Source organism: Pezoporus flaviventris, unplaced genomic scaffold (genome assembly GCF_033815535.1).
Source record: "Pezoporus flaviventris isolate CSIRO_AGI_PZ_B2104156 unplaced genomic scaffold, CSIRO_AGI_Pfla_v1 ptg000001l, whole genome shotgun sequence".
NCBI classification, from domain to species: Eukaryota; Metazoa; Chordata; class Aves; order Psittaciformes; family Psittacidae; genus Pezoporus; species Pezoporus flaviventris.
The window spans coordinates 3,540,720-3,567,663 of NW_026892549.1; the positions used below are offsets into that span (position 1 = coordinate 3,540,720).

General features: G+C 40.4%; 2 protein-coding genes across 3 annotated transcripts in view; one reads left to right on the forward strand and one right to left on the reverse strand.

The window, feature by feature from the left end:
* The window catches only part of EPB41L5 (erythrocyte membrane protein band 4.1 like 5), a 465,429-nt gene that overhangs the window by 57,165 nt on the left and 381,320 nt on the right, over positions 1 to 26,944 (forward strand). The window lies entirely within an intron of this gene.
* On the reverse strand, positions 6,303 to 21,538 carry LOC133275739 (leucine-zipper-like transcriptional regulator 1 homolog). Of its 2 annotated transcripts, none has more exons than XM_061465873.1 (8): positions 21,285 to 21,538; positions 13,132 to 13,394; positions 12,362 to 12,441; positions 11,497 to 11,575; positions 9,883 to 9,929; positions 8,818 to 8,938; positions 7,718 to 7,904; positions 6,303 to 7,378 (listed from the first exon to the last, which is right to left on the reverse strand). In XM_061465873.1, exons 2-8 carry the CDS (start codon positions 13,292 to 13,294, stop codon positions 6,712 to 6,714), a joined length of 1,344 nt encoding a protein of 447 aa, XP_061321857.1. In that variant the 5' UTR covers positions 13,295 to 13,394; positions 21,285 to 21,538; the 3' UTR covers positions 6,303 to 6,711. The 2 variants fall into 2 exon arrangements, with proteins under 2 accessions (XP_061321857.1, XP_061321944.1); XM_061465960.1 differs by lacking the exon at positions 21,285 to 21,538 and adding an exon at positions 19,793 to 21,249.

A 26,944-nucleotide genomic window follows, 5' to 3' on the forward strand; every position in this document is an offset into this window, starting at 1 on the left:
TTCCTGCACAAAGCCAGGACTGTGGGGGGAAACTTGGCACATACTGTTGATCTGTTTGCTCAGCAGCTGAGTTGGCATTCGCCAGCTACATGTGTTGGTTTTGTAAATAGACAGAATGCAGCAGCATTTTCTTTAAGGCATGTTTGATATTTGACTCTTCCCATTGGGTTCAGGAGCTCTGTGAACTGTTTATTAGCTTGAATCGCTCCCAAAAAGTAGAATAGCAGAGGCTTACAGCTTTGCAGCACTGCATGTTGAACACTATCCTTGGATTCCCCCTAAACAGCCCCATACAGCAGAGAACAGGTAAATAAGGCGTGGTGAGTGTGTCCCCCTAAAATCTAAATGGTTCCAAGCAGCCAACATTTCTGTTTCAGCATGGGTGAGATGATGTTGATTGGAGGGGTCTTTATGTGTGTGCACACGTGTGTAAATACAGAAATTTCAAAGCGTCAAGGTTTTCCTAGATTTTCAGAGGACTGGTACTTGAAACTTTATTTAAAAATTCAAAAATTTCAGCTGTTAAACTGGGGACTTGCCATTTCTAGTAGATTTGGGGCTGCAAACACAGTTCTTTCCAGTGATATCTGATAGGTGGAAGAAATACTCTGTTTAACCCAGTATAGCTTATTTAGCTAGTCCTAATCATGGTTTACATAGGGAGCCTGGTGAGCCTGAGGCACCACAGCTGGGTGATCTGAACACACTGTACTTTGGCATCACTGTTTTGCTTTAAAACTACAGTGTTGAGTGCTGACTGGCCACCAGGTAGCATAGTGGTGTTACTCGTCAGACACAAACAGGTATGGTAGTTCCTACACTTATACTAATAACTGTTAATGAATGCCTGTCTGCTACTGAGGAAAAGGGATTTTCTCGCCAATACTCTGCTACTGATTGATTGGCGTAAGGTCTAATCATCTATTTTTTGGAATGTATTTAAAGAGGCTTCTAAATAAAACTTGTGTGTGAATCTGGTGTTGGATGGTGGCAGGACTGCCAACCTCTTCAGAGCTGGAAGAGTTGACAGGAGGCAATGAATGTGTGTTCCGTTGGAGGCATTTGGGAAAAGCCAGTTTCCTGGTTGAAAAGATGCTTTCTTTTTTTTTTTCCCAACAAAGTTATCCCCTACTGACTTACTAACACATGTCCCAGCCTGTCCCCATTAACTGGCCTTGCACCCTTTTGCTGTGTGCCCATGCGGAACTCATCACAGACAGATGCTTTTTTTAACTCTATGATTAAAATGTAAATTAAAAACACAAGTGATTGAATCTAAAGTGATTTTACTCCAGCCACCCGCTGTAAGTGATTGGAGTAAAAGGTTTTATAGAACTCTTAACATTTATAATAACAGAAACACCCTGGTCTCTATCTCAAACTGCTGAATCTTGGGGAGGTGTTGATCTTAGAACGGCGTTTCAGGCTGACCTGCTCAGTCCGACAGGCAGAGACCAGAGCATCTGCACATGCTGGCTATGTGGTGATGGTCTGACGAGCTGGTGGAACAGGTATTTAAGTGTGGGAGTTCAGGCCGTCTTGCACTTGAATTAAGGGAATCTTCTTCAGCAGTAACGGCTTAAAATTAGATGAGTTGAATGACATAAAACAACTACTTACCTGGTAATCTGTCATGGTTCATGAATTAGCTTGATTAAATTCCATGTACACTTTGTCAAAGGCAGCTGTGTAAAAGCTATTTGTTGGACAATTTTTTGGACACAACTTTGACAAGAAAATTTGCAGCACCATTAGAGGAGTTCAGGCAAACAGTACAGTTATATTTGAGTCTCTTCACAAACTGTTCTCAGCCCTTGCCTGTTAACGTGTTGTCTGCACCTTCCTCATTCTCATTTCTTGAAGCAAAGATGTACTGTTAAGGTCAGCGTGTCCTTCACCAACAGCATTGGATATATTTTTCACATGGTGAACATATTCTGGTACAGCCCAGAACTTCTCCAGATTAAGTATTAGCAGCTCTGTTGCACAGCCAGATAGCATTTAAAGCTCTATGGGCACACAGAGTGTTAGTCTAGAAGGTTGTAGTGTGTGTATAGATAGCTTTTAGACATGGTAGTGTCACAGCTTTCAAATGCAGCTGGACAATCATTACTTTTGTACCCAAAAAAAACCCAACAAAGCACGCTAGTGGCCTTTCAGCGGTGCCGATGTGATCCCCATGTGTTTGGCTGAGTGTCAGCATCATGGACGTGTTGGCCCCTGCTGCCAGGCCCAACTGGAGGCAGCACAGGTGTGATTTCATTCAGGGTGCTCAGGAGGGAGACCCACAGGCTGCTGCAGCCAGGATCCATTGCTCAGCATTGTGTGGTGGTGTGTGCCCAAGGAGTGGGTGCTACCTCTGTGCTGAAGTCAGACCCTATGCAGCAGGGAGCTGTGAGATTCTCCTACAAAATTCACTCCTTGTTACTGTTTGGTGTGAGCACTCTGCTTCATAAACACCCACCCCCACAACTGGACAAACTTATTTTTAAAGTATGTAAGACTTTTCTTAGCTAGACTTTTTTTGTTAAAACCACACTAACTACTGTGTTTTTACCTTTTATATGTAAAGCTTGGCAGTAGCTCTCAATGTATAATTTATTTGTTGGTTTGTGGGTTTTTTATAAAACGAAGTGCGCCCTCTTCTGTTTCACAACGGTAGTGATGTATGAACTGCTTTAGGCACTGCACTAAGATCTGTATTGACACTGTTCATGGGAACAAGAAACTGTGATCTGTAGTCCACTCTACCCAGTCTTGAAATGTTTCTACTGTAGTTTTGTCTCAAATATACCACATCAGTGCAAAAGTCTCACAGAGTCATCTTTAAGCACCACGGTGTTATGCTGCTATGACAGTAAAGGACAGGTGGGTCAGCTGGGACTGCGGACACAAGCTGTGTGTGTGACATCTAAGGCAAAGGTGTGTGGCAGGCATATGCTGAGCACTCACCAAGGGGCTTCTCAGGCTGTGTATTAGCTGTGCAGGACTGCTCAGGTTGCTTGGCAGCCTCTAATGTAAGAGAAGGGTACTTGGGTTAGAGAGAGATCTGTAAACTTACTGGGATGTCAGAACTGCAGGTTGTGTGTTTACAAACTTAATTTGTTGTCAATTAAAGCATAACTTAAGATGGCATCTAAACTTACAGATAGACACTAAAGAAAGCATTAAATGCTTTGATTCCAGAAGAGCTGAGATCGTGCAGCAGGACTGTTAGGTGTTCAGTGGTTTTGAAAGTCAAAGCACTGAGGTGTGTGCCTGGAAAGGAGGCTTGAACTTCCGAGTGCAGTTCTACAACATGCAGACAGCAGTGCATGCCAACTAGCTCAGCAATCTTGCTTTTATTTCCAATAAGGGATGGTTTTATGGTCTGAGGTACAGTAGTACTAATGACTGTTTAAAGGAAACTGTCTATTTCCAAACCCTAACTGTGGTGAAATGTTTAGGAAATCGGCAAAGGGAAACCGAACCATTTAGTCATCTCTGTTCCTCAACAGTTAATAAATTTGGTAAAGTACTGAAAGGAACAGAAATAATTCCATCCTACTGACTGAAATCACAGAAAGCCATTTCCCTTGTGGTGTAATCTGTTGTGTAGGTCAAACTACAGTCCCACTGGTTGAGTCACTGAATTGTCCTTCAAATCCATTTATAATTCAAAACAGTGAAACACAGGGAGTTTATTTTAAGAATCCTTACAATGTCTACATTTTAAAAGAAAGTCCCTCTGCTGTTCATGCATTTCAGTGTTCAGAAACTAAATGGTAATTAATGAGTTTGTTGAGATAGTTAAGGCCAATGCATTTGTCCTCTTGTATATGATTTAGGACACAACAATGCATCTCACATCTCAAAGATTACTGAAGAGTGCTGCATCTTTCTGCTTGTATTCTGTAGATTGAACTAGACTGTGGGCATTTCAAATACATGCCAGCTTCCCTTTCTTTCAGAGACATTTTAAAATATCTAAGATCAGTGGGAGCCCCTTCGGTCCAAGCCCAGCCAAAACCCATGTGTTTTGTTTGCTTTCTAAATAGTTGCCATTAGCTGGAGTAATTCCATTCATTATTTCATGTAGGCCACCACAGGGCTCTCAGATGGCAGCAGCTTCTAGTCACTCACTTGGGCTGGGGATGAATTCTCATTAACTGCTACAGTTACAGACAAATACCATAAGCACATCCAGGATCTCTCTTTCTCTGTGAAAGGTGACAGACCCGGATAAAAAGGTGCCAGCAAACCAGGAGTGAAACCACTTGAGGTGCTCCAAGAGCCCTGTTAAGTGTAGTTGATAGCACTGGTTGAGTTTTGAAAGGGCAGACAACTCAGGAAATGGGATATAGTAGTGGTGTGAGCAGGTTTTGCATGCTGAGGTCATAGATACCTTTTTGTGGGGGGAGAGAACATAAAATATGGATCATGGTGACTGGAAGAACTGAGGTTCCAGGTGCTTCTGCTGTGGGATGCAGTTGCTTTACATCTTGCACCCCTTCCCTTCCAGCTTGAGCTCACCCTTGTGTTTTACAGACCTAGGAATTGGCCAGCAAGGGGAGAAGTAGCCTCCAGTGGCTTCAGCAAGTCTGCTGGAGCAGTCTCCCACTTTCAGGACTGGAGCTCTCTCCATTTTTACAGCATTATCAGGACTAACTGCAGCTCAGCCTCCAGCAAGTAAGCCCCAAGCCCCCCATTTCTCCAGCCACAGCCCTTCCCCAGGCTCCTGCACACCTCATGTCTGTCCAGGGGTGAGCAACAGTGAGGACCCCTGTGGTATCAGGCTGGTTTGGGAGGTGTAGGATCTCTTGGGTGAAGAAGCTGGCGATGATTGCTGAAGGTGCTGATGCAGCCACCTGACTTGGAATGGCAGCAGGGGCCAGGGGAAGAAACAGAGGAGATGGGCACATTCTGCAAGCTGTGTTTCCCACCCCGTGCCAAGCTGTTGCCTTTGGGTTGGCTTGTGTCCTGCCTGTGTTGGCTCCAAGTAAATGTTAAACCCTTTGTGGGGCTGCCAAAGGGAAGAGAGTTTGGGAGGGAGGAAGAAAGGAATGACAGAGGCTGGATGGCATTTTCCCGGGGCTCTTGCACATCCCCAGGATATCTGAAGCTGCCAAGAAACCTTCCTGCAACTTGGAAAATCACTGGTTTATTGTTGCCCTTTCCAGTTAAATTTTCTTTCCTTGTCAGCCCTAGATAAAAGTCTGTATGTTACAGCAACTCTCTGGAGAATGCCAAAACAAGGCATGTCAGCCAGCAAAGGAAAAACATGCTGCTGATTTAGAACTACAGTGTTCTATATGCTCAACTCAATCGGCCTGTTGACATCCTTTAAACACACCTCCCCAAACCAAGCAATTCCCCATTCTTGGAGAAGAAATTCAAAGCTTGGGCTGGCTGAAGTGCCATGAGATTACTGGGGCCCTTGTTCAGAAAGGTAAGTTCTTTGTTCTGCTTGAAAACATAAACACATACTTTAAATTCATGAAAGCTCAGGAAATGGGCACACACTGACATGAAATGCAGCAGGATTTATTTACATACAATCCTCTCTGTTTCCAAACAAAGCCCATGGAAAGTCCAAATAATTCTCAGGTAGCTTTTCTGTGAACTCATCTATAATTTTCCTATTGAATTAATGTGAAAGCTACTTGTAAAGAGGTGATGGAAGTATCTGTAAACACTCTCACTTCAAATTCATTATTCCCATGGAACTTCTGAAAAGTGATCTTTTCAAATTTCAGAAGTACTAAGTTACACTTTCCAGTAATTTTAGTTATCAGGATCTCTTCTTAAAGATGGCTGAGGTGCAGTCAGAAGGCCAGTGTCTCAGTAACTTCTATGGAAACAAATGCTTGAAATCCTGGACAATATTCTCTTTCAAAAAAAAAAAAGCACATTTTCTTTTCAGAATATTAAAACAAGCCACGCATGAACTCAGGATTTGTTAGTATACAGGGGAAAGTGTAACAAATACTATGTACGTTGACAAAACACAGAGAGATGGAGTCAGAAACACAGAAATCTCTTTGTGGCTAAAATTTGAGTTACCAGCCAGGAGTCACCACTCCTGTCAAGCCTTCCTCTTTTCATTTTTTCTCCTTTTGATCCTGTGCTCAGGCATTAAGCCTACCATTCAGTTGGCAACTGTTTTGTTCTTCCAGGTGTAATGCACTTCCTCTGCTCTAATGCTGCACATGATTTCACTTCCCCAGGATTAAATGCAATCCTTGAGCATCTTCTACGTTTCACTTGCTAATTTGTCTAGGCCATGTCATGTTGCTGTTAAGATTCATCATACCCCTCCAATGTGACCAAAACACGCACAAACTTTATTCAAATGCAGGTTTCAAAGTGCATATATATTTCTTATGCCAGTGCAAAATAAGCAAGCTTTGAGCCTTAAATAGCAGTTACGGAGCTGTAGGGGTTATTTGTTCCAGTTTTCAAGGCAGCATCAGTCACTGCAATTTGAAAGGATACTAACTGATGAGAAGAAGAGTAACAAAAAAAAAGCATAATTCCAACATGCTCCTCTCAGAAATCGCAACTTCTAACTTAAAATATGTGTTAGGGTTTGTTCACATTGTAAAAATCTATTCAGAGCTGGTATGAGGTTTTACTACTTTTTCTCCAGTGTGCCCATAGGAAACTGAAGACAGTTGCAAGCAGTTGGTTTACCACCTACTGGCATGGTTGTGGTGACTGCAATCAAAGAGATCACAAGCTGTCAAACTCCATTTGCCTGACTGAGATCTCAGATGAGCTGGACAAAGGTTTACCCCCAATGAGCAGCAGCACATCGGTATCCACTGCAGGTGCGAGCTGACAGCTGGCTCCCTCCTCTTCTCCAACCATCTGAGCAGCAGCAAAAGTCTCTTCTTCTGAAGAGACAAGCAGACACAGAGACCCATCCTTTGACAAAATGCTTGTTGCTCTGTTAGGGTGTAGTTCTGCCTCTGAAGTGGTTTGCAATGGACAAAAGCCCAGAGGCAAGCTAAAGGTTTTCATTTCAATTGCATCGCTTTCCTCATTGCCAAGCACTTGGTACGCGGTCTGCTGACGGAAGTAGTTGCAAAGGCGAGTGTGCTTTGGGATGGTCACCAGCTGGTAATGGTCCTTCTGCTTACTCTTCCAATGGCTAGGGAACGTGTCAGTGAAATCTGAAGTAGTTTGGAAACCAATACCAATTCCTAAGATGCAGTGATACATTTTAGGAGAAAAGTTTGCCTTGGTGATAATGCTAAGCTTCTTCCATGTCTGTGTATTGAAATGATACTTCCAGAGGTCATCATTAGGACTGGAATTTGAAATCCCTCCACCAAAAATCAGCATGGAGTCTTTGAAGACTATTGAAGCATGACCTACCACTGGAGGAGGTCCTTGGCTAAATGTAAGAGAAACCAGCAGTTAAGGGGCGATCAGCAGGAAAGTGACACTGATTTTAGGCTCTCTTTTTCTTTTGACTCAGAAGAATGACTACTAAATAGCTGCACTGGGACATCAAAATTGCACTGCTGACAGCTGCATCAACACATTGCCAACAGCTCTTCCAAGCAAAGCCAACTGGCACCCAAGGGGTGGCAACAGTACTACGTCTTGATCTGAGAAATTCCCACAGTCATTGAAAGGACAACATCTCCCTCTCTGCCTGCATACAGTATCAAATGGTAAGATTAATTCTCTCTTTCTGTGCTAATTTAGTGTAACAAATAGTATCATTTACCTTGTTCTGATGTTGGACCAGCTGCTGTTTACAAAGTCCCACTTCCATAAATCCTTCTGTTCACTCAGCCCCATCAGTCCTCCGAAGAGGTACATGCCTGTGTGATAAACCACTGCTGAATGGCCATGCCGAGGTCCTGGGCCAATACTGTGAGATGGGGTGGAAACACACAACCATTTTCTTGTATCTGAAAGCAAAATACTCATTTATAGATGTACCAGATTTACCTAGTAAATATCCCTAGTATTTCACAAGGGATTTATTTCAAGAAGAAAGTAACTATGCTGTTGGAGAATAAGGGTTTCTGCTGTAAGCTTGCTTTAAGTTAACAGCATAAATTCTAACACTGAAAAGTGCATTTCAAAAATCAGTTTTGAAATAAACTTTTACTGAAAATGTCAGCTGCTGTATGACAGATGTCATGGAAATCTTATTTACAGAGCAGTTTTTCCTACAGCTTTGTTAATTCACTAACTCTGACACAGAAATATAATTTTCTGGCTGTGAGAGGGGAAAAAACAGTCAACAAAAACATTCCTTCAGCAATATCTATGCTTATTCTCCCTGTGAGGGAATGAGGGATGAGATAAACCTATCATTCATTTCAAAATAGTGACTGAATGGCCACCAGATAACAAAAGTTATCCATTTAGGAAGCCTCTGGGAATCATCTGATTTGCAACCACCAGATTAGTGATGAATATGCTAATGAAACCATCTCCTGTCAGGTTTGGTTCCCCATGGTCAGTTCTAGATCTGAGATTCAAAAGGTGGCATCAATAGGCTGAAGTCAGGGTCCTTGCTGCATCTGACAGTTTTTGGTAATCCTTGAAGACTCGAATGAGTAGTGAACAAAACAGTCTCCCTGATTTTCAGCTCTAAAATTGGCAAACACCACAAAACCTCTTCCAGTACAATTCATTTCAGCTGGGTATTAGTTTAATTGACAGACTTCATAATTAAATGCTGCCAAACAGAAGCCAAAACTAACTGAACATTTCTACTGATCCGAATTTATTTAACAGAGCCAGGCATGCTTTCCTACAGCAGTCATTGTTTTGATCGTACACTGGCTCAAAACCTTATGCTTTTTAACTTACCAAAATGAAAAGTCCAAAACTCCTGTGAAATGCCTCTGATGCCGAAGTACCCCCCGTAGATGTACATACTGGAGTGGTATACTACTGCACTGTGACCTTTTCTGTTAGTTGGTGACAAGCTCTAAAACAGTTCAACAAAACACTGTTAACAGATCAAATTGTATCAGTAGCAATGTCTGTCTTGGGAATATTCCCAAGTAATGAAAGCCATGGCTTTGGGTTTTGTTAAACTTCTTTGAAAATTCAGAATAAATCCACCACTGATGACTTGTATTGATGCAAATAGAAGCCATTCCCAAATCTAAGCAACCCTCCCTTTTTAAGTCCACCACAATACCTACTGCCTTCCCTGATGGGAGTACTCCCATCAGTACTACTGCGTTCACAACTACTGGTAGGCAAAGTTTCAGGGCATGTTGTAAATACATTGGTCAACTCTTGGGACTATAATGGGGGATGTAGCCCTTTCTACCACCCTGAACCTCTCCTCACTGAGGAGGAACTACCTCATGGTACTTGGTGTGAATTTGCCTACCACAAGTCCCAGACTCTGCCCAGACTCTGAGAAGGAAACCAGGTGGTTCTCACTGTGCCTACAACAGCTTTTGGCACTGCTGAGACTCGTAAACCCAAATCTGGGGAGGCCCAGCTAAACCCAAAATGAAATATAAGGCAAGTGTTTGGTTTGTTCTTTTGTTCACATTTTAAAATTTATTAGTGTAGCTGCCAATCTGTTTTCACAGCACTACTTCTTAAAAGCTCAGACTTCAATATTCCACTTAAAATTAGCTTCCTTGATAAGGATATCACAAAACCGAAACAATAGTAGAGGAGAGGACTTACCTTCTTATATAGGCCTTAAAATTTAAGAGCCATATTTTCAAATACTGATTTAAAGAAGGAAAAAGCCTTCATTATTCAAAGTGCAAAGAAATAAAGTATAGCCACATGTCTCCGAAGAGATGAGATTGGAACTGTTTGGGGGAACATATTTCAAAGCAATCTGTTTAATCAACAAAGCAACAGGCATTTGATTCACACATTCACCACTTCCTGGCTCCTTACCTCAGTCTCTGCTGGTACGTTACAGCACTCTGTCCATCTTGCAGAATCTAGGGGATTGTTTTAATAAAGCGCAGTTTATATCCCAGACCACAAGAGGACACTCCTCCAACGTTAATTTTTCAAATTACTGATCTCATTTTCAAGTAAGTCTCATCCTGGCGTTTTCCACTGACAAGCAAGAAGAAATCTGCTTCACAGTAAAACAGCAGCACCGAAAGACTTACAGGAGACATAGCTTAAATGTTTTTTCTGTATCCTTATCTGATACTGAATCATGGAGATACCATACTGTACCTGCTGTTTCCTCAGGCTAAATTTCACAGTGCAGAAATAATCTGCGATTTTCAGCATTTTCTGAACTTGCAGAACCCCCATATTTACTGACGGATGTATGGCTCCTACTTACTATGTAAACCTTACGACAACAGCCTTGCCCTTTTTCCTTTTCACAGATCCCTTAAAATTAGTCCTCAAGTAACAGTCAGAAATCACTGATCTATGATTACCATAATGGAGAGAAAATACTAGGTACCCAGCACCAGAGGTAGAATGAGAAAGCATTGCAAGCTTACAGTGCTAAAAGCTATACTTGCCAGGAAAGATTTTAAATATGACCATGAAAAAACTAGACATGCAACAGATTTTGAGTATCTCATTCCCAGTTTTCACTGATAAGTACTGTGAGTAATAAAATGCTTTTTCCTATGGAATATATTGTACCTGAGCTGCTCTGTTCTTTCAGCAAGTATTTCAGATAAATGGTGGAAAGCAAAGAAAGGATTTAGAAAAACCCAAACGTTAACTTTTAAAGTTACATAGTAAAGTAGCAAAAGAAGCCAGGGAACTTAAATCTTGGTCTTGCCACAAGATTTACTAGCTCAAAAAGAACTCAATCTCTCTCTCTCTTTCCTCCATCTGCCATCAAAATAAACAGCTATTACTATACGCAGTATTTCAAAACAGAGAATATATAGTGTATGACATTGCTATTAAATTCAAATGTTGCACTGCTTTTATTAGAATACATACTTAAGAGATATCAAATGCTTTTTCTCATGAAAAAAAAAGAAAAAAAAAATGGCCTGTGTTAGGAAATGCTGATGTTAATTTCCTACCTTCTTATTTAATTATATTGTTTTTTTCCTGTTCCATCATTTCTGTTGCCAGCTTGTGTATTTTTTTTCAGTAAAAACACCAAATGAGGTCTATAGTTCACTGATTTACTTTCTTCCATAATAAAACAAAGAGCTTGGGTTTTAAAATATATGTAACATAATGAAAAAACCTTTAAATATTATATGTAATAATTATTGGGGTTTATGATGAAACAGTAAACTTCAGAGGGAAGGAGAGAGGAATGGAAATTCTGAGAGCTTGAAATACGTAAAACTTCCCCATAAAATACTTTCTAATTAAAGTAAGAGCTGACTCTTTGATAGCTTAACAGCCTAATTTTAGGGGGAAAATTTGCACACAGTTTTACAGACATTACTTCTTGTAAAGCCTAGGGAAGACTATGTTACAAGCAGCAGAAAACAGTTTGGTTCTTACTATTTATTAGTACCTATGGACTTGGAATGTTCCATGGAAAAGACTGGCTATTGTGTATCATACCAGTGTCATATATCCAGAGAGGAGTTTTCGCTTGCGTAAAAGCAGAATCCACCATCCCACCAAAAATGTACAGGTTCCCCTGCAAAATGCAAAAGCATTTCTTACTGACAGGTAGACATACAGCATAAAAGCAGTTTTTAAAACAACTCTTAAATAAAAAGGCTGCCATCACCAAAACATAATTAACAATAATGGATATGATGATCTACTAACAATTCAGGAGGCCATCATAAAATGCCACCAACTTTTAATACTGTCTTTATCCCCTCCCAGAAGGAAACCGTGGTGAACATTCTGCTATTTTAATGGGGACAGCATTCCAGAACCACTCATTGCCTTCTCAAATCTAGGACAGCTTGAGGGATGTGGATCTGGAATTCTTGGAGACATTGCTCAGGTAATATTAGATTTTGCATGTTTATAGAAATATTTCATTGCATTGCAGCTCCTGATATCCTAAATCCTGTTTTTCTCTCATAGGCAAAACTGCAATTGTTATTTGCCTTCACTCTCTCATCTCTCTTCAGTGCAAGTTCTTAAGTGAATGTTTTTATGCTGTAGCTTATCATGCAAATGAATTCAAAGCAACTGTTACAACTATACTACTAAGTCAAAGAATGTGCTGCCAAGGTCTTTATTTTGTATCACTATTATGTATTGAGCAATGACTGAGGAAATCACACTGCTGCAAAGCTAAACTGCTGTAACTTTATTCAGAAAGTATGCAAAACACTGGTACAGCTACATCCAGAATTGCACTGACATAAAAGTATTTTCTGTACGTAATAATCTATGGCATTTTATTTAATTGCATAATAGGAAATAAAATATCAGGATATGAACAATATAAATCTTGGTCTACTACCTTATAAGCCACCATTGAATGGTCCTCCAGTTCTTCTGGACCATCTCTTGAGCAATCCAGCATTTCCCATTCATTTTTGACTATAAACCAAAGTTGAAGTAAAGACAGCAGTTCAAAAATGTTAGGGAAAAGGTGAAAAGATTGGCTTTGAATTCGGCTGCACTATCAGTCAGTGGGGAAAAATGAAGCATTTTGTCATCTTTCCTCTCCATTAGTTCAGAACATTGAGACACTTCCCCTTCTATTTAGCAAACTTAAAATGTAATAGAAATTGAACTTGTTATTGCTTTTCTATATTTTTATATATTTTATATATTTTTTATACGCTCTTATACTGTTACCTGCACCAAAACTCAACTATTGTGTGAGCATGAACCCCAGCACAATTATATGTGGTTCTCTAGCAGCAACAATTGAACAGGGAACACCAAAAAATACAAAGGGTCATATTTGATAGTGCATTATTACACATGCATAAACTATTCCCATGTTATAGAGTGAAGATAGGCCTTGTTAGAACTAGGGTATTTTAAATGACCCAATATTTCTGGTCAAGGGAAAAAAAAGGAGGTGAAATTTCTGAGATACCTGCAAGAGTAATGAACACATACCATTTGCTCAATGAACAAAATGCAGTTTAGCCATCATTTTGATTGAGAGACTATATGGCGATAAAGTGTTCATCTCTTAAGTACAGTGTCCCAGGTTTTATGATGACTGGATGTAGAATCTCTTTAATCCTGATATACAAGTGAAAGGAGCAAACTTACCGATGTTGTATCGCCAAAAATCTCTAAGACTGGTGGTGTTCCGTCCTCCATAGAGATAAAGAAATCCTCTACAAATAATGCAAGCATGTTTATATCGGTCACAGGGAGAGGCCTTCTTTGGGGATGCAGATTTCCAGTCACACTGTGCAGTTTTTCCTTTCATGCTGACAACTAGAATTTTATCCAAATACCAACTTGCAAAGGACAGCCATGTCAGGGGAGGATCCCAAAACAGCAGGGACAGGACTTAAACCCTGCTTGGTCTATAAAAAGACAAAAAAAAAAAAAAAGAAAAAATAGCTTTAGGTTAAAAAAAAAAAAAGAGAGGAAAGAAGATTTTTTTTTTTTTTTTTCTATCTGCCTTGTGATAAAAAGTTACTGTGTTTTCTCTTCATTCCCATCAAAAGCACCCTGACAGTTTTGGCAATCTATAATAATAGGCTAACTTAAGTAAAGCGTTTGAAATGCTGACTCGCAGAGTCTTGTATCAGCAAGGATAGGACAGGAGCATTCCTGGAGTTGAACGTTTTCCAAAGAACATCGGTGAGCTCAAGTGCTAAACTCCCATACCCTACATGTGCAATATGCTGGAACCAAGGCTCACTCTTTTTTCGCTGCTAAAATAGAACCTAAAACAAACCTGTACTTAAAACAAAATTCGGAAAGAGTTAATATTACAGGTAAAGGAAATAATTTGTCTGGAATTTATTTAGGGATTCATCTTTAAACCACCTGAAATAGGATATATCTCGAAAAAAGTAACACTATCCCCTCATTTGCCACAAGATGTCACTGTGTTCTGCGAAGACAGAAGTACCAGGAACAATATTCCTCTATTAATCATCTTTAATATATATCATGATCACTGTTTTGAAGTAGGTCATTTTATGAAGCACAATATTGTTGGCATTAGGCTAAATACTGAGATTTGTGTTGATAACGTATCTAGGGTGATACATGTCACCAAATGAGATGACAAAGTCTCCCAGTTCCAAGACTCTTTCTGTGAAAGCCATATTCCAGACCTATTGAGGACCTAGGGTGGAACTTGTTGGGTAACAATCTGTCAGTACGGACACACTGTTAACTCTTAAGTACTGCAAAGTAATGTTTGTTCTTCCACAGTTACAGTGTTTTCCATGACTCACTTGTCTAGTTTGAGTGTGTACGTATATACATCCCAGTGGATAACATCCTGTAGCTCTCAGCTCATGTTGGTCCTCGTTGCCCTTTCATTACACCTCCTTCCTCAAGGTTCTAGCAGATTTGCCCTGGCAGATCAGCTGCAACATGACTGCTCCAGTTTGCTGCTCCACTGGGTGTAGACACAAGGTGTGTACTTAAAACTCAGTCATTCCAGTTCACAGCTTGCTGCGCTGCACATAGTGGCCATTCCTACACAACCCCTGCTGTAGGAAGTACCTGTCGGCAAAGTGCCAATGTAAAATCTGGGAAAAAAGAAGCCCTTTACACCTCTAAATTATCATTTAAGCAGGTAGGCTATTGAAGATGCTGATAGTCTGAGCTCTATCTGCAAAGTCAGCTTAGATGTAGATGTCTTCAAGCACTCACTGTGTGCTGCCTCAGCAGCTAGCTCAAGGCCAGAACAGCAGTAGCCTCCTGTAATTCTAGAACATGAAGACTGGTACCTACTCCTCCTTAAAATCAAATTGGCTCCATCAAGCTTGTGCTGAGCTGGTGAAAGAAAGCTTAGCTGACCTTGGGACAGTACCATGCATGGTATGAAATGTTTCTGTAGCATGTGTATTATCCCAGGTCCTTGCATTTTCTGGGATATCACCACTGCTACTGTCCTAAAAATACCAAGTGAACTGTAGCCCTTCGTATCTCCCTAATACTACTGACCTCTCTCACTGTTAAACATACAGAAAGTTAGGACACAGCCTTTATAAAATATGAACAGCTTAACTGTTACTTTGATTCCTGAAATCAGAATAGACACAATGGGACAATATGCTATGTCAGATATTTAATATTCTATTTGGAGAAAGTGTAACTCTATATTTTGACTATTTGACTATTTTGAAATTTGTACTTCTCGCTATTTATACTCAAACAAAATATTTACAAGATGAATCCTTACTCCATCCCTCTCTTCAGGTACTTACAGAGAAGTCCAGGGGAAGTTGCACATAATTTCAGGATAAACAAAACAAGCTACAGAAGATAGTAATTTTTAATATATATTTTGTTTCATACTAATATGAAATGCATCTAATGCATCTAATCTAATTTATCATCCAATTTATGTCTAAAATTTATCATTTGCAAGACGAATATATTCAGTGACAAAAAACATGCTAGAGATTTTCTTGCAGCATATTTTGGCAAGACTAGCTATTCAAATGCAAAGCTTTTTTTATGCAAACTAGTATTATAAGCTATTATTGTAGAAACCCAAAGTATATTCTTTGTATGTTGTCTCTGAAAGAATACAAGATTGGCAGCATTTACAAAGGTGTGCATTTCTCTTTTCCAGGGGAATTGGCAGTTATGGAGTAGTGACGCATTATAGGTGTCTGTAATACTTTACAGCATGCCACTGAAAAGGGAAAAGCAGCTGACGTCATGAAACACAGATTCTCCCCCTAACTCTGCCAAGCTTCTGTGGTAACCATAGCCAATTAATTTATTTACTTCTACAGCTAAACTTGGACAAAGACTCCTCCTTAGTAAAACATTTCAAACTTGCTGATACAGTGCTGTGTGAGAGTGCTGAGGTATTACTACTCCTGATATAATGTGCAAGACATGATAGGTCTTTGCTATTAATCTTTAGAAAGGTAAAATAGGCTTGTCCCCTTGAGTACTGGTTTGTTTTTTTTTTTCCTCAGCTATAGAACTGGTTATTCCTCTTCCTACATACTTATGTTTGTTATTCTTCCTGCAAACCTTGCCTTCTATTATACAAACATTCAGAGAAGATGACAGCCCTGATTTTATATAGTAGATTAGCCACAAAAGCCTGTCCCCTTGTTTATCTACCCTAGCTGAACTCTGTGTAAAGCAGGCGAGCAGGGTGGGATAATAAAAAGCCAATCTGGGATTAACTGAATGGGTGCCTCCTCCCAGTCACACCTGAGCATCAACTGACCCCTGTGAAACATGGCTATATACTACCCTTTCAGCATAAAGCATTCTTGGAAGCAGACCTAAAATCACTCAAACAGCGCAGTTCACAAACTGTTTTATTTCAGAATTGGGGAAAAAGCACATTCAAAGTTAATCTTGAGTCTTGCCTTTCATCACTGGTATTTTAAAGTACAAACTTGACTCCTGCATTGCCTTTTTATAGAACCAGCTTCACCAAAGTTCATCTGCTGTTCGCCTTAACAGTCCTGTTCCCAGAGAAAAAACTGCTGTTCTCCTGAGATCAGTGTCACTGAACAGTATCCTCTGCGTCATGCAACCCTGACCTCAGCTTCAACTTGGTACAAGCAAGATCAGTTATCCAATAGGAAGCTCCAACTTCAGCAGGATTTCCACAAAAATACCCAAAAGGATAACTCAGGGCATTTTTATTCAACTTTTCCTTCCCCCCCCCCCCCCCCCAAAACAGATGTAGCATACACACAAAAAATGGCTGCTGTTCTCCAAACTCTTCTGCTATTTCATTCTAAAAATAGCTCCTGTGCAATCAATCCCAATTGTTGAGCGGCTGGAGGAGCTGCGAGACAAGGACCTAAAGAGCTGCAATTAGCATGGTAACTATAGCACAGAGTGCTTATCAATTAATGGTACCACACTACTGTTTCATAATACAAATAACTCAGGAAATGTAGAAAGACAGGAATTACTTCAGGAAATGTAGTTTATATGTTCATTATATAATTATTTATATTTTTATTAGATGTGGTTTCAGAGGCAAATGATTTATTTATTTAAAATATTACTTAAATATGATCTTCATTACAGCTTTTTTCTACCTCAGGCCCCTGATTCATTTCCATCTGTTTTCAATATACTCAGAACTGTTTCAGATTTAAAAGGATCTGGCCTTTTGAAATATAATGAGATATGAAACCACTCATATGGGGGAAAGAAAGTAGGAACTATTTTTGGGGGGGGTTGGGAGGGCAGTGTGTGTATGTTTATTTTCTTGTTAATTACCCAGTTTTCTGAACTCAACCCTTGAACCTCCGCATGCAGAACACTGTATTATATTATTTTTTATTGCTCTTCAAAAATAATAACAGATCTTCCCAGTTCTACTTATCTTAGAAACCTTTTCTTTAGTGGCAATTTTATTGTAATGGTTGTTCCAATGGGACTGCCTGCATGAATAAGGAGGAAACTGACTGAAGACTTGTGAAGCAGTTACAAAGTTTTTAAAATGAACCCACTTATTTTAGGATAGTTTAGAGGGCAAGGCTTTTCTTCAGTATACCACATTTACTTGCAAGGCTTTACTACGTGTGATAAACTTTAGTATCCTCAAGTTTTCTATTTTATTATTTCCTAAAATCAAATTGTTATGAACTGCTTCTGGACTGGGTTTTTTTGGTTTGGTTTGTTGTTTTTTTTTTGTTTTCAAAATACAAGAACTAATTTTCAGAGATGCTCAGCTTCAGAATTTCAGCTTCAAAGTCCAGACTGGCTCTAGGAATATAGGCTACCTGTAATATTTCTGTATTATTAGAATTCTGAGTTGAAGTAAGGGCCCTGCTTTTGCTATGTGTTGTAAAACATGCAGGTACTACATGACTGAGCTCACAACTGAAGTAGTCAAGTCAAAAGGAAGAAGATGGAAAATGGTTATTTCTTCTTATAGGGGGAAGTGGAAGGACAGAAAGAGGATTTGTAAAATGACAAGTCCAAACAGGGCCCCAGCTCCATCCTGATTTCAGGGTTCAGAAAAATGACAGGTATTTTAAAGTAAAATAATAAACACCCCCACTGGCTTTATAAAGCTTAGAGTGAACATACTGAAAATTTACAGAAAATCTGAAAAGCTTTAATGTTGAATAAGCCTTATTGGAATTTTAGCAAGTTTTAGGATAGTATTCTTAAACATTATCATTGTTATATTTCACTGCTTCAGAATGCTTTTTCAGAATGTCTTGAACAGGTATTTCAAAGGAGGTAACTCTTCTAGAACAGTCATGTGTAATTAGTTTCTATATACTGTAAACCTACATATATAACTACTACTTCTGAAGTGTGGAGTCCTTAGATCACCAAGAGCATTGGTATCTTTACTGCAAAACAGATGACAGCATCACAAATTTCTCCTCTGAACACTGTCTGCCTGCTTCTGAGCTCTGCAGGCAAAGCACTGCATTCTTTTAATTCAGACAACATTAGTATTAAAGCTCTAGTTTAAAATTTTCAGAATAAATTTATATGTTTGCATATAATTCCAAATTTTAAGTTTGCAAATTGATATTATTAATATATTCTCTTTTGGTTTTATTTTTAGAAGCTTTAACTCAGAAAATAAATTCATTATATTCATTAGTGTGTAGCACTACTCCATCTATATTACAAAGTTCTTAAGAAGTAATAAATATAAGAGTTTGTTAAATAAAGAGGTATAAATATATTTAGTTGTATTTTCTGTGTGCTAGGTATATTTCTCATTTTAAAGGTAACAAATACAACCTGGCTTGGAGTAATACAATAAATATTTAATTTCCCTAATACTGCAAAGGGAGTGGTATCTGGAAAAAAAACAACTGAGTACTTAAAATATTTCTGGGATTGTTACACATTTATATACACCTCTAGTATATCAATCAGGAAATTACCTTTGCCACTGTACTGAAATAAGTTTTATGGTACTAACAAAAAATAAATACATCTATATACATCTATATACTTTCATGCCTTATTTTCCTTAATAAATTAAAAATCCAGTTGTTGGGTTTTGTTGGGGTTTTGGTTTTTTTTTTGAGGGGGAGGCTGGGTTTTTTTTTAAGAACAGGGCTTTTTATAAATAGAAGAAACTATATATTATTTTTGAGTAATAGATGTCCCCAAGTAACCTTAATTATGATTTCCAGCACTCCAATTAATCATTTGGCTGCAACCTATTTTGAATGAATTTTGAAGAAAAAACTTCCAGAAATACGTATCTGTAGGTGGCACAAGTCCAGCATATTATGGACATATATATCCAGTACACCAGCCATGCCTGACCAAAGTTTGTGATGATAATCAATGTCTGTGGTTTATTTATTTTTGGTCCTTAATAGAATATTTACTCCAGAAATCCAGTATGCTTTTCAAATCTTCCTTCGGGTCTTGCTGGCAACTCCATCTGTAGACGTGTCAAGAGCTCAGTTTCTGTTACAGTCTTACCATATAACTGGGATAGATGCCCTGACTTTGAGGTGTCACTGCAGCAAGATGGCTCTTTGGATGTTAGCTGAGATGAACAGGTAATTTTTCACGTTCTAGATATGGCAAAGCTGGGAAATACAGTTCCTGGTCCTCTCACTTTAAGGAAAAAGAAACTCCCACCATGTTACAGGGCAGACTAAGAGATTTATTTGGCCTTTACCCTTTCCCTGTAAGTAATCTGTACTGTCACAACTGGAAACAGGTAATTTCAATACATGGGTCATCACCCCTTCCCCGCAGAAACAGCGGCACTCAGTGTGCCTGGAAGGCATCATTTGGCAATTTCACAAAAACTTACTTGTTGGATTCTTTTAAGGCACAGTAGATAGATGCCCTGGAGATTCAATGTAATAAATCTGTACTTAGGTGTAACTGAATGCATCTTCTTGACATCTCATGACCTGCTGCTGCAGCAGCTTCAAAATACTTTATTTCCTAATGGAGACTTTACTTGTGCTAATTCACAAAATTTGCTAGGTTAGGAAGAAAGACACTGGTTGACAAAGCAGTCAGTGGCTGCCCAGTCTGCCTACTCTCCTCAGGCACAAATCAGAGTACTATAGTATATACTTGACAGCTGAGAGTATATCCGTGAAAAGCTATCTTCCATTAAAAAAAGGTACGCATTGACTTCTGCTTGTTTGTTCTTTATATCCCCTGACTGCGGAAAAGGAACATCTAATAAAACACTGAGCCACACTTACAACTTAATGCCGCATTTCATGGAAGATAGACAATGTGTTTTTCTTGTCCCCAAGACATTTTGCCCTTAGGCGAACATGGAGCAATGGAACAGAGAAGACATACAAGGTTATGAGAACAGCAGAAGCTGTAGCTTGAAGAAATATGAGTAAAGAGAAAGCATATGGCAATGAGAATAATAAAATGTTCCAAATGCTGGCAAATATTAAAACATCCAGATATCATGTTAGAATCAGTATGAATTTAGATTACACAGTATGGGAGAAGTCATGAGACACTTGCATGAGAAAGACTCAGCTGGCACAACTGGAAAGACTGTCAGTAATGACTGGAGAAAAAAATGAGTACAAAAAGGATCTTTTATAAGGAAAATGAATTTACACTGTCAGGTGAAAGATGGTTGCATAAAAACAGATGATACAATTGCATAGCTGGAATAGGTTGCATAGAGAAGCTTTTAGTCTGGCAAGGAAAACAAAGGTGTCAAGCTGACAAACGGTAATAATAACCATGATGGTTCACAATAACCTTGATGCCAACAGTAACTAGACTGCACCAGCAAATGGAAAACAAAAACCAAACCCAACAAAACCCACATAATTTCAAAATATAAAGGAAACAGAAAGCATATGAGTAACTTTGCACATACAAGTTGTCGCTCCAAATTCAAATGGAATTACTCATGTGAATAAAACCAGTGATATGCATGAGCCTGCACAATGTAGCCTAGATACCAGAGCAAAAGAAGGACCAAGTCTTTTGTTACAAGCCTGAAAAAAATGTTTGCAAGCTGTTTTCATATTCAGACTCCAAATGACAGGGTGTATTTCTGACTGGAGCCTGGCTTTCCGAAAAGTCCTCACTCCCAGCTAACGTGGTCCAATATTCATCCCAAGCCAGATGCACTTTGGCTTAGGTTTTGGATGGTTGCATTTCTTTGTCATTTGCTTGGCAGAAGGCATTTTGGTGCTTTATGCTCTTTGGTTGTGGAAAAGGGAACGAGAAAAAGGAGGGTGGTGAATATCCTAAATTGGAAGTGGGGATAAAAGAGCTCTGGCTGGCCCTACCGCAGACCTCATGCACAGCACCGCGGAAGTTGCAGGTCCCCTTTCCCCAGCAGTCTCCTGGCTGCGTAGTGCTGACGCTGCTTCCTTCCTTTCACATGCTTTGTTTCCTTTCGTACCGTTGGACGAAAGCAACTTTGTGTACAACTGCACACAGCTGTACAACAGCAGTGGTGTACAGCAGTACAACCGTGTGTGCTGCAAGGCTAAGTGCTCCCTGTGATGCTGTGCATGCACTAGAGCTGGTCAGTGCCCTCACCAGCGGCCTTCTACTCCCCTTCTCTGGGCGGCAGTGCAGGCCACAGGCTCTGGCTTCTCCTGGGCGGGCACCTGGGCTGGTGGCTGTGTTGGTAGCAGGTGCCCCGGGCAGGCCTCACCTCGGCACCTTCATCTCTCTCGGAGGGCTGCTGATCACTGTCTCAGCCGGGGCTCGGTCCTGGCAGCGTATGGAGGTAAAAAAACCATGAAAAAAAAAAAAAGAAAACAAAAGAGGAAAATTAATGCTCTCGTGAGCCGGCATTTGGCCAGGAGTAAAACCCGCGTGGCTGCTCCCGCTGCCTCCCCTCAGGCTTGCCCCCACAGAGGGTCTCCGCACCCTGCGCACCCCGACCCCCGGCATGAAACGAACACACACGCACTCAACTTCGGAGGAGGGTGAGATCCCCGCCCGCGGCCCCTGGGCGGCCCAGCCCGCACCGCGGCGGAAAGAAGGCTGCCAGCCCTCGGCCGCGAGCAGGGCCCGGTCAGGCACGGCGTGAGGCTAGGGGCGCTGCCGCGCTGGGGGCGGGGGGCGGCAGGTCTGTTCCGCTTCGGCAGCGGCACCTGGGACCCACCCCCCACTTGCAGGGGTAGCGGCCTTCTTCTCCCTCATCCCCGGCTCCCCCTCACCTCCCAAGGCCAGCGGCGAGCCCAGGGCTAGCGAGAGGCTCAGCTTCCACCCGAGGCTGCGCCGCGGAGGCGCGCGGATGAGCGGTCAGTGCGCTGCCGATCCTGCTCGTCCCCGGGGCGGGGATGGGCTCCGGGAGGAGCCGGTGGGTGCCGGGGGCAGATCGCGGGAGCGGGTCCGCCCTCCGGCGGGGTCCGCTTGCGGGGCAGAGGGTGGGGCTGGCGGGGAGGCTGCGCGGCTCCTGCGAGCTGTGTGCGCTGCTGGGAGCGGCGCTCCGGAGCCGTGGAGTGCCGCGGTATAGCCCTGTTGCTCGCGAGGAATGTGTGAAATCTTGTTTCTGGCCGGAACGCAGCCAGAAACAAGTTTCTGTTTGTACGGAGAGCAGTTGTTTGTTTCTGCGCTCAGTTCCAAGCTCTTTTAAGTCAGCATTTAGCCCAAAGATCCCTCCCTGTATGCCTTCTCTGAGCCACAGTCCCAGTGCTTGCTTGGACTTGCGTCCTTGGCTTTCTGCTTGTCTGCTTCAGCTTCCACGGGGTTTGCCTTTATTTTTTCTCTGCTTCTCCTTCACAGCTACATAAGGCTTTATTAAACACTCGGGAATGAAACTCCCCCACCCACAGTGCCTCTGTTTTCCATGTTGACATGTTTTCCTGCTTTGGAGTGGAGGCTACTGCTTTTTCCTTAGTATTGCTCCTAAAAAAAAGAAAGACCACAATTGCTTTTTCAAGTTACCGTAAGTGGAGACCAATAGATACACGCAGTCCATAGCAATGTAAAGTGTGTGGCCTGGACTATAGGAATACTATAAATAATATAACTAGTAACCTTAAATAATATTATATGATGTGTAATATATCTGAGTACGGTAGCAATATATGCTGCTGATTTTTTCATGCTAGGATTTTAGATGTTACTGGCCGGTCAAGACCTATGGTGCAGAACTTTCCACAGACCTTCTTAATTGCCTCCTGCTAAGGATTAAAAAAAAAAACCAAACCAGCAAATAAGGCAACAAAACCCCAACAAACTCAAACCCCAAAACAAACCCACACAGTTTTCATAAAAAGAACTCTGAGATCATTAGCTAACATTTGGAAGTCCCTCAAATTAACATGCGTGAAGGACTGTGGCCAAACTCCCACTGGCTCCCATAAAAGCAGAAATCAGTCCTTCAAGCAAGATTCTCTACAAAATAACACCCAGAAGCCCCTGCAGAAGGGATTGCCAATCTCACCATCTGACTAGATTAAAAACAGCAGTAACAATGTGATAATTGACAGGAGAAACTTCCCTGACAAGGAATGAATCAGTGTTTATTTTTAGCTTTTTCTCCAAATGCTTTATTTAAACAAAAGATTAGCTAATTATTTCCGACATTATATTGTCCACACCAGAAACAGGAGGTGGCAGCTCCTTATGTATCTGCAGGGAGCACTTTGGTTTGGCTCACCCTTTGAGGTCTGCACACTGGATAGATGTGATTATGCCAGTTGTCCTTTCATTTCTAATCTGATCAAGTATGAAAACTATCAAGGTTTCACTAAATTTAGACACCTCCCAATCAATATTTTTTATTTCCTAAATAGCAAGCCACAAAAAAGGTTTCAGAAAATGTATATTATTATTTTCCCTGTATTCCACCTTTGCTCCAAAGCTTCGCTTGGACAAGTCATCAGTGTTAATCCTGTCACTGCAACTGTCCACTGCAGCCTTTTGCAATGGCAGAGCACTCGCATTCCGATAACATAAGGTTGCTCTACCTGTGCACAGAAGCCAGCAATAAGATTATATGTAGTAGAAGGCAGTTCATCCGAGAAGGGACTAGCAAAAGATTTGTCCCATTTTATGGGATAAATGCAAGGGCGCAGTGTCTATCCTGAAGACACTGAACAACATCTATGTTTCTGGTAATAAGCTTTTGGGTTCTGTTTATTTTGAAGGGGGGACTTTGAAGGTTTTGAGTTTTTTTCTTACACTTTGAATGAATTGTGGATTGCAGCATGGGTTTCATTAGCAGAAAAGGAATCCGATTCCTCTGAAAATATCGGAGGACACTTTTTTTTTCCTTACTTGCTATGGAGCTAAAAAATATAAATGACCCTTTGTTTCATTTCACTGCATATGTATAATACAAGGATTGCTACAAAGTATACAAGTAGCTAATTTACTGGTTTCTTATTTTCATAGTCTCAAAGCAATTGTACTGCACTAAATTAATAGGTCAAGCCATATTAATTTTAGTCCTGAAAAATTAGTGTCATTTTCAGCATTCAAGTATTTATTCTTCAGTGGAAAATGTTTTTCATTTCTTTTCAACACTCCTTAATATTTCAGATAGTTTTGGCTATGACTACTTAGGCTAGGCCAATTCTAGGTGAAATCATTTATTTGAACCATTTTAGTGCAAACCTGTTCACTCTTGAACAGAATGACATGTGAAGTAGAAGTAGACGACCATAAAAATAATGCAAAATTATCAGTTTCTTTGTGTGCATCCCACTGGTATGTTACAGAGGATAAGAGGGAGGAACTCCGTTGTATTGTTCACAGGACCAAGCTGGATCTTCAGTGTCTCATCCCACCTCACATGGTAGTGCAAGTGATGCACCAAAATGGAGTTTTACCTAGAAATAAAAGTATCCTTTCTCCTGTTTCTGCATCTTCTCAAGAAACCATTGCAGAAAGTGCTGCTCATTGGGATGAGCTTTCTGCCTTGCAAGTATTATCTGCAATCATGACCCATAACCCGAGATAATTTAATTACTATTTAGAAGTAAGATGAATATAGAACACTAACAGAAACATTGTACAAAATGGTTTAATCTGTGGGCAATCAGGCCAGACAAATAGGTGAATCAGGCATAATCATTTATAGACATCTGCATTGCAAGAGATACTGTTAACTACAAAGGAATACATTATAGATGGGGGAGAGGGTGAGACAGAATAAAGTAGATCAGTAAAATCTGCAATAAATACATGGAGTTTTAACCAGAATTTATTTTTATTGACTACAGACCAAGTCCAAAACCTAAGAAATTAGGGCAAAATTTGAGCTCCTAAATCTAAAAGAGAGCGAAAAATCCCAGTGAGCTGTGTCTGACCTTGCATCATGCCTAAATTCCTGAGCCACCTGATGTATTTTTTTAAATAAGCTACTCTGCCATATAGAGCCTCTCTGTCAGTGCCCATATCTGCACCAGTGCAACATAACTAAGCAGCTGGGCACTTGTTTGTCTCCCAGTTCCTCAGTCGGAAACTAAAAACTATGTTACTCCATTCAAGCCCCCAGAGTGGCTCGGTTCAAGAAGTAATCTTCAAACCCTTCTAATGGATGTTAGTGGGACTGAGTCTTTGCAACTGCATGTGTTCCCTCTAAAAAGACATTTTTATAATATACTAGAGCAGATAAAGCACTTATGCAGGAAGTGGAGGGCCTGAATTTAGGGCCTGTTCTTGGCAGATCAGAGATATCGGTAGTCACATTGATGTCTGGGTGCACAAATATTCAGCTGAAACCAGCCGCAAAGTTTGGTGACTTGCACTCTCAACTCTGTCCCCTACACAGGACACATCTAGAGCAGGTGGTGAAGCTCTGTACAAGGATGCTCAAATCGGCATTGACATGTTCTTATCAGAACTGAGTAATGGCTTGCCATCAAGGGGGGCTGAAAAGTGGCACAGTTTGTTAGCTGATATGCAGCGTATATTACGATGGTGGTGCATACTGGTTCTCAGTCTAGCTAGCCCAGGAGCCTCCCACTTCAACATGTTCCTATGCTCAAGTAAACAATAATCTGTATTCGTTGTGTAAACTATCTCAATATGAAAAACTGATTAAAAAAAAAAAAGGAGAAATTATTACTCTTTAACAGAAGTTTTCCTCTCAGCCTCGCAATAGCCACTCAGGAGTTTAGGTTTGGAGCTGTCAGGTTCATAGGTATAATCAGTACCTGCTACTAGTCACCTCTACAATCTTCGGCGAATACAGGTTTAGGAATTACCGCTGGATGGCACTCTTGTGCCACAGAGTACGTAACTGCATGGGATTTTGCCTGGCTGCAAATACGGACGTCTAAAGACGAAGAACCAAGTTCGCTTCTTTCTTATACCGTCGTAAATTTGGAGCGGCTTCATGTAAGGTCTTCAGTTTAATTTAGAGTTGTAGCAGCATAACTGGGAGAAGAATATGAACCAGATGTTGAGAAGCAATATTTTGGCTATTGATTCTATCGATAATGTTTTAAACAATTTATGGATCTTAAATACAAGGAGCGGGGCAGGCCGTGGCCATGAAAGCCCAAGTGCGCCCACCTTCAGTTCATCTGTGTTGTTACAGGCTACAGTAAATTTTAATAATTGAACTTAATTCTTTTTTGCATGCCAGAATTTTTACCATTAAGGCTGCTGTATTATACACATTATTCTATAAAGATACAGGAAAATTCTTCTATGGCTGGCTGTAAAAAAAAAAACACCAAAAACAAACAAAAAAACCAACCAAAACTATCAACATTTAAATTCTTTGTTTTGAAGTTTCAAGTCTTGGTATTTAAAATGTTTGGCAAATATTTCAATGATTTCTAGTCCCAAATATTATGTTTTGATTTTGAAGTATTTGAAAAATGGCTCAATTAGTTTCACATAGAATAATCATTCTGCAAAAGTCAACATTTTGGGGTTTTTTTCCTTCAGAAACTAGTTTTCTGAGAAGGAATCAATTTTGGACCAAATCTGCATTTTAAAAACTCATGATTATCTCAGCTTTCTAGTGGAATAGAATCATATCTACAGTAAC

What these genes read in the sequence shown, in the direction of transcription:
- LOC133275739 (XM_061465873.1), bottom strand. Translation starts at nt 13,294, where the DNA reads ATGAAAGGAAAAACTGCACAGTGTGACTGGAAATCTGCATCCCCAAAG. An exon ending in TTTTTGGCGATACAACATCG is followed by an intron (nt 12,442 to 13,131) that starts GTAAGTTTGCTC and finishes TTTGGTTTATAG; the next exon opens with TCAAAAATGAATGGGAAATG. An exon ending in TCTCTGGATATATGACACTG is followed by an intron (nt 9,930 to 11,496) that starts GTATGATACACA and finishes ACAATCCCCTAG; the next exon opens with ATTCTGCAAGATGGACAGAG.